The sequence below is a fragment of the Scyliorhinus torazame genome, chromosome 5, assembly GCF_047496885.1.
Source record: "Scyliorhinus torazame isolate Kashiwa2021f chromosome 5, sScyTor2.1, whole genome shotgun sequence".
Lineage (NCBI taxonomy): Eukaryota > Metazoa > Chordata > Chondrichthyes > Carcharhiniformes > Scyliorhinidae > Scyliorhinus > Scyliorhinus torazame.
The window spans coordinates 139,073,045-139,081,015 of NC_092711.1; the positions used below are offsets into that span (position 1 = coordinate 139,073,045).

General features: G+C 55.4%; 1 protein-coding gene across 1 annotated transcript in view; it reads left to right on the top strand.

Annotated features, from left to right (window-relative positions):
- LOC140417937 (adenylate cyclase type 2-like) overlaps positions 1-7,971 on the top strand; it is a 70,160-nt gene that overhangs the window by 55,487 nt on the left and 6,702 nt on the right. Inside the window, exon 13 of the mRNA XM_072501370.1 lies at positions 4,535-4,604. Within this exon, the coding sequence (XP_072357471.1) occupies positions 4,535-4,604 (70 nt within the window). The remainder of the gene's footprint in view (positions 1-4,534; positions 4,605-7,971) is intronic.

Consider the following 7,971-nt stretch of genomic DNA (forward strand, 5'->3'; position numbering starts at 1 on the left):
CTCTTTAAAAGGGGTCCCTGACGGAGAGACTCCCTCTTTAAAAGGGGTCCCTGACGGAGAGACTCCCTCTTTAAAAGGGGTCCCTGACGGAGAGACTCCCTCTTTAAAAGGGGTCCCTGACGGAGAGACTCCCTCTTTAAAAGGGGTCCCTGACGGAGAGACACCCTCTTTAAAAGGGGTCCCTGACGGAGAGACTCCCTCTTTAAAAGGGGTCCCTGACGGAGAGACTCCCTCTTTAAAAGGGGTCCCTGACGGAGAGACTCCCTCTTTAAAAGGGGTCCCTGACGGAGAGATTCCCTCTTTAAAAGGGGTCCCTGACGGAGAGACTCCGTCTTTAAAAGGGGTCCCTGACGGAGAGACTCCCTCTTTAAAAGGGGTCCCTGACGGAGAGACTCCCTCTTTAAAAGGGGTCCCTGACGGAGAGACTCCCTCTTTAAAAGGGGTCCCTGACGGAGAGACTCCCTGTTTACATGGGGTCCCTGACGGAGAGATACCCTCTTTAAAAGGGGTCCCTGACGGAGAGACTCCCTCTTTAAAAGGGGTCCCTGACGGAGAGGCTCCCTCTTTAAAAGGAGTCCCTGACGGAGAGACTCTCTCTTTAAAAGGGGTCCCTGACGGAGAGACTCCCTCTTTAAAAGGGGTCCCTGACGGAGAGACTCCCTCTTTAAAAGGGGTCCCTGACGGAGAGACTCCCTGTTTACATGGGGTCCCTGACGGAGAGACACCCTCTTTAAAAGGGGTCCCTGACGGAGAGACTCCCTCTTTAAAAGGGGTCCCTGACGGAGAGACTCCCTCTTTAAAAGTGATCACTGACGGAGAGACTCCCTCTTTAAAAGGGGTCCCTGACGGAGAGACTCCCTCTTTAAAAGGGGTCCCTGACGGAGAGACTCCCTCTTTAAAAGGGGTCCCTGACGGAGAGACTCCCTCTTTAAAAGGGGTCCCTGACGGAGAGACTCCCTCTTTAAAAGGGGTCCCTGACGGAGAGACTCCCTCTTTAAAAGGGGTCCCTGACGGAGAGACTCCCTCTTTAAAAGGGGTCCCTGACGGAGAGACTCCCTCTTTAAAAGGGGTCCCTGACGGAGAGACTCCCTGTTTACATGGGGTCCCTGACGGAGAGACACCCTCTTTAAAAGGGGTCCCTGACGGAGAGACTCCCTCTTTAAAAGGGGTCCCTGACGGAGAGACTCCCTCTTTAAAAGTGATCACTGACGGAGAGACTCCCTCTTTAAAAGGGATTACTGACGGAGAGACTCCCTCTTTAAAAGGAGTCCCTGACAGAGAGACTCCCTCTTTAAAAGGGGTCCCTGACAGAGAGACCCCCTCTTTAAAAGGGGTCCCTGACGGAGAGACTCCCTGTTTACATGGGGTCCCTGACGGAGAGACACCCTCTTTAAAAGGGGTCCCTGACGGAGAGACTCCCTCTTTAAAAGGGGTCCCTGACGGAGAGACTCCCTCTTTAAAAGTGATCACTGACGGAGAGACTCCCTCTTTAAAAGGGGTCCCTGACGGAGAGACTCCCTCTTTAAAAGGGGTCCCTGACGGAGAGACTCCCTCTTTAAAAGGGGTCCCTGACGGAGAGACTCCCTCTTTAAAAGGGGTCCCTGACGGAGCGACTCCCTCTTTAAAAGGGGTCCCTGACGGAGAGACTCCCTCTTTAAAAGGGGTCCCTGACGGAGAGACTCCCTCTTTAAAAGGGGTCCCTGACGGAGAGACTCCCTCTTTAAAAGGGGTCCCTGACGGAGAGACTCCCTCTTTAAAAGGGGTCCCTGACGGAGAGACTCCCTGTTTACATGGGGTCCCTGACGGAGAGACACCCTCTTTAAAAGGGGTCCCTGACGGAGAGACTCCCTCTTTAAAAGGGGTCCCTGACAGAGAGACTCCCTCTTTAAAAGTGATCACTGACGGAGAGACTCCCTCTTTAAAAGGGGTCCCTGACGGAGAGACTCCCTCTTTAAAAGGGGTCCCTGACGGAGAGACTCCATCTTTAAAAGGGGTCCCTGACGGAGAGACTCCCTCTTTAAAAGGGGTCACTGACGGAGAGGCTCCCTCTTTAAAAGGGGTCCCTGACGGAGAGACTCCCTCTTTAAAAGGGGTCCCTGACGGAGAGGCTCCCTCTTTAAAAGGGGTCCCTGACGGAGAGACTCCCTCTTTAAAAGGGGTCCCTGACGGAGAGACTCCCTCTTTAAAAGGGGTCCCTGACGGAGAGACTCCCTCTTTAAAAGGGGTCCCTGACGGAGAGACTCCCTCTTTAAAAGGGGTCCCTGACGGAGAGACTCCCTCTTTAAAAGGGGTCCCTGACGGAGAGACTCCCTCTTTAAAAGGGGTCCCTGACGGAGAGACTCCCTCTTTAAAAGGGGTCCCTGACGGAGAGACTCCCTCTTTAAAAGGGGTCCCTGACGGAGAGTCTCCCTCTTTAAAAGGGGTCCCTGACGGAGAGACTCCCTCTTTAAAAGGGGTCCCTGACGGAGAGACTCCGTCTTTAAAAGGGGTCCCTGACGGAGAGACTCCCTCTTTAAAAGGGGTCCCTGACGGAGAGACTCCCTCTTTAAAAGGGGTCCCTGACGGAGAGACACCCTCTTTTAAAGGGGTCCCTGACGGAGAGACTCCCTCTTTAAAAGGGGTCCCTGACGGAGAGACTCCCTCTTTAAAAGGGGTCCCTGACGGAGAGACTCCCTCTTTAAAAGGGGTCCCTGACGGAGAGACACCCTCTTTTAAAGGGGTCCCTGACGGAGAGACTCCCTCTTTAAAAGGGGTCCCTGACGGAGAGACTCCCTCTTTAAAAGGGGTCCCTGACGGAGAGACTCCCTCTTTAAAAGGGGTCCCTGACGGAGAGACTCCCTCTTTAAAAGGGGTCCCTGACGGAGAGACTCCCTCTTTAAAAGGGGTCCCTGACGGAGAGACTCCCTCTTTAAAAGGGGTCCCTGACGGAGAGACTCCCTCTTTAAAAGGGGTCCCTGACGGAGAGACTCCCTCTTTAAAAGGGGTCCCTGACGGAGAGACTCCCTCTTTAAAAGGGGTCCCTGACGGAGAGACTCCCTCTTTAAAAGGGGTCCCTGACGGAGAGACTCCCTGTTTACATGGGGTCCCTGACGGAGAGACACCCTCTTTAAAAGGGGTCCCTGACGGAGAGACTCCCTCTTTAAAAGGGGTCCCTGACGGAGAGACTCCCTCTTTAAAAGTGATCACTGACGGAGAGACTCCCTCTTTAAAAGGGGTCCCTGACGGAGAGACTCCCTCTTTAAAAGGGGTCCCTGACGGAGAGACTCCCTCTTTAAAAGGGATCACTGACGGAGAGACTCCCTCTTTAAAAGGGATCACTGACGGAGAGACTCCCTCTTTAAAAGGAGTCCCTGACAGAGAGACTCCCTCTTTAAAAGGAGTCCCTGACAGAGAGACTCCCTCTTTAAAAGGGGTCCCTGACGGAGAGACTCTCTCTTTAAAAGGGGTCCCTGACGGAGAGACTCCCTCTTTAAAAGGGGTCCCTGACGGAGAGACTCCCTCTTTAAAAGTGGTCCCTGATGGAGAGACTCCCTCTTTAAAAGGGGTCCCTGGCGGAGAGACTCCCTCTTTAAAAGGGGTCCCTGACAGAGAGACCCCCTCTTTAAAAGGGGTCCCTGACGGAGAGACTCTCTCTTTAAAAGTGGTCCCTGATGGAGAGACTCCCTCTTTAAAAGGGGTCCCTGGCGGAGAGACTCCCTCTTTAAAAGGGGTCCCTGACAGAGAGACCCCCTCTTTAAAAGGGGTCCCTGACGGAGAGACTCCCTCTTTAAAAGGGGTCCCTGACAGAGAGACTCCCTCTTTAAAAGGGGTCCCTGACGGAGAGACTCCCTCTTTAAAAGGGGTCCCTGACGGAGAGACACCCTCTTTAAAAGGGGTCCCTGACAGAGAGACTCCCTCTTTAAAAGGGGTCCCTGACGGAGAGACTCCCTCTTTAAAAGGGGTCCCTGACAGAGAGACTCCCTCTTTAAAAGGGGTCCCTGACGGAGAGACTCCCTCTTTCAAAGGGGTCCCTGACGGAGACTCCCTCTTTAAAAGGGGTCCCTGACGGAGAGACTCCCTCTTTTTAAAAGGGGTCCCTGACGGAGAGGCTCCCTCTTTAAAAGGGGTCCCTGACGGAGAGACTCCCTCTTATAAAGGGGTCTCTGACGGAGAGACTCCCTCTTTAAAAGGGGTCCCTGACGGAGAGGCTCCCTCTTTAAAAGGGGTCCCTGACGGAGAGACTCTCTCTTTAAAAGGGGTCCCTGACGGAGAGACTCCCTCTTTAAAAGGGGTCCCTGACGGAGAGACTCCCTCTTTAAAAGGGGTCCCTGACGGAGAGACTCTCTCTTTAAAAGGGGTCCCTGACGGAGAGACTCCTTCTTTAAAAGGGGTCACTGACGGAGAGACTCCTTCTTTAAAAGGGGTCCCTGACGGAGAGACTCCCTCTTTAAAAGGGGTCCCTGACGGAGAGACTCCCTCTTTAAAAGGGGTCCCTGACGGAGAGGCTGCTTGCTGTCTAAGATGGAGAATTTAATGTGTCTTTCTTGTCTTCCAGACAATGGGTTAAATCGGATCAATTTAACCGGGTCACCCTGTACTTCAACACTAAGGCAATGGAGAAAGAGGTGAGCTGCTTGTGACCCTTTGCGACGCTATTCCCAACGGCAGCGTTTTTCCGACCCCTCACTTTCCCGCCGGGGCCAGAGGGCAACCAGCCGGCCTCTGGTACCTCACCCTGAAAGGGGCTCGCTCGACAAGCACTTGACCCCCTCACCACAAGCCGCCCCCCCCCCCCTCCCCCATTGGTGAACCCCGATTCCCCTGAGGTACAGCCGAACCCAGACCCTGGCAGAACGGAGGGGGAACAGCACGGGGAGGAGACCATTCGGGCCATCGCTCCCGTGCCAGCTAGGGCTGCACAAGCTTGCACCCGCTCCCCCACCCACTCACGCACTCCCTGACCCCCTCCCTGTTGTACCATGCTGCGTGCGCCATTGTAGCGTAAAGGTCCTCAGCCGAGAAACTTTGGACATGGGACTGGAACACAGCACTGCCCACAGTATGACGTATTGAATCACACGGCAATAGCGCACAGAGAACACCCTGGACGCAGGACCAAGCCTGAAGACATCAATAGATAGTTGCAGACGAAGAAGAAACAGTTTGGGCGGGATTCTCCAAAATGGAGGCAGAGTGTCCGCTCCAGCCTCCCTTCCCGGCGCAAACTGGGCGCCGTGCCAACCCGCGCATGTGCAGCGGCGCCGCGGGACCGCTCAACCCGCCGACCCCTACGCAACGTGGCGCGGGGGTTCAGGGGCTGGAGAGGCCGGCCCGCCGATCGGTGGGCCAGACCCCATCGGAGGCCCCCCCTCCCCGGGTGAAAGAGCCTCCCCCCGCCCCCCCACCCACCCCCCCCCCGACCCGCGCCGCGCCAAGCGCGCCGGCGCAAATGAAATGAAATGAAAATTGCTTATTGTCACAAGTAGGCTTCAAATGAAGTTACTGTGAAAAGCCCCTAGTCGCCACATTCCGGCGCCTGTTCGGGGAGGCCGGTACGGGAATGGCGCCGATTCGCCGCTCCTTGGAGAATCGCGCCCGTCGCGGGGCTGGGAGAGTCACCGCCCCATGGGTTTGAGCACGCATTCCAAGATCCTTGCGACATCTCAAGAGCCCGTTCGCAACAGCACCCAACCCCACTCCCGCATCGTTCCTTCCCCCCTGATCCAGCTCTTCCGTGTTTTTCCCAGTGATCCTGCCGATCCTGCCCCGAAGGCCGGGCTTGGCACCCTCCGGCCAGGAGACGAGGGAGGGTGAAATTCCCTCCCCTCTCAGCTACTTTACGCTGGAACTCCATGTTGTGGTGGGTGGTAGATGTTACTGGGAAGGAGGGTAGCCCGGGTCGAGGCCTCGGGAGGGAGTGGGGGGGGCGGGGGGGGGGATCAAGTGCGCACCTCTATCAGTTTGGGCACCGACCCACTCTACCCAGCTTCAGTGCCCCAATTAAGGTCCACTATGTAGTGACATTCAGGTATCAATATACAAGGGGCTGGTTTAGCACAGTGGGCTAAACAGCTGGCTTATAATGCAGAACAAGACCACCAGCACGGTTCAATTCCCGTACCAGCCTCCCCGAACAGGCGCCGGAATGTGGCGACTAGGGGCTTTTCACAGTAACTTCATTGAAGCCTACTTCTGACAATAAGCGATTATTCACATTATTATTATCATCAATGTACGTAAATGTAGTACAGTCATTTCAACACCAGGGGCGGGATTCTCCCATCCCGCGGCAGAGTGTCCACACCATCGTGAACGGGCCGCTCCCACGACTAATTCTGGCCCCACCAGGGGGCCAGGACGCCACTGGAGCGGTCCGTGCCGCTCCAGCGGCCGATCCCGGCGCGAACTGTGCTCCGCGGCATCCGTGCATGGGCAGTGGCACCGGCGGCAACGAGGACATGCGCAGTAGCCTCCGACAACGCAACATGGCGCAGGGCTACAGGGGCCGGCGCGTAGGAAAGGCGACCCCCAGCCACAGAGGCTGGCCCGCCGACCGGTGGGCCCCGATCGCGGGCCAGGCCACATCGGAGGCCCCCCCCGGGGTCCCGCCCAAGATGTCTCCCAGTCAGTCACTATAAGAACCGGATTCCCGTACCAGCCTCCCCGAACAGGCGCCGGAATGTGGCGACTAGGGGCTTTTCACAGTAACTTCACTTGAAGCCGACGTGTGACAATAAGCCATTTTCGGATTGCCGCTCTTTTTGGTTGGTTACAGAGTGTGGTCTAGAACAGTGAACAAGCAAGACATAGAATAGCTCTAGTGAGAGAAGTTAGAACTAGTTTGTCATAATAGTGGATAGTTCGATAGTTATCTGTATTGTACTTTATTTCTTTATCGTTAGTTTAGTATTGAGTAAAAGGACTCCCAGATTATGATTTTATTACTGATTAAATAGTTCACCTTTTAACAAGAAGACTATTGGTTATTTTATCATCTTGGTGGATTCAAGAGTAATATATATATATTTTAGATAAGTCATTATTTAAAATATAACACTATAAACACAGGAGCTCCCTCCCTCTCCCAACCACCCCCCCCCCCCCCGGCTTCTCCCCAAGACCACCATCCCCCTTGTCCAAACTGGGTCTGACTCCAGTTTCGCTCCGGGTGTGACTCCAGTTTCACTCCGGCTGTGACTCCAGTTTCACTCCGGCTGTGACTCCAGTTTCACTCCGGGTGTGACTCCAGTTTCGCTCCGGCTGTGACTCCAGTTTCACTCCGGCTGTGACTCCAGTTTCACTCCGGGTGTGACTCCAGTTTCACTCCGGGTGTGACTCCAGTTTCTCTCTGGGTGAGGCTCCAGTTTCACTCCGGCTGTGACTCCAGTTTCACTCCGGGTGTGACTCCAGTTTCGCTCCGGGTGTGACTCCAGTTTCGCTCCGGGTGTGACTCCAGTTTCGCTCCGGCTGTGACTCCAGTTTCACTCCGGCTGTGACTCCAGTTTCACTCCGGCTGTCACTCCAGTTTCACTCCGGCTGTCACTCCAGTTTCACTCCGGCTGTGACTCCAGTTTCGCTCCGGGTGTGACTCCAGTTTCGCTCCGGGTGAGACTCCAGTTTCACTCTGGGTGTGACTCCAGTTTCGCTCCGGGTGCGACTCCAGTTTCACTCCGGGTGTGACTCCAGTTTCACTCCGGGTGTGACTCCAGTTTCACTCCGGGTGTGACTCCAGTTTCGCTCCGGCTGTGACTCCAGTTTAGCTCCGGCTGTGACCCCAGTTTCGCTCCGGGTGTGACTCCAGTTTCGCTCCGGGTGTGACTCCAGTTTCGCTCCGGGTGCGACTCCAGTTTCACTCCGGGTGTGACTCCAGTTTCACTCCGGCCGTGACTCCAGTTTCACTCCGGCTGTGACTCCAGTTTCGCTCCGGCTGTGACTCCAGTTTCGCTCCGGGTGCGACTCCAGTTTCACTCCGGCTGTGACTCCAGTTTCACT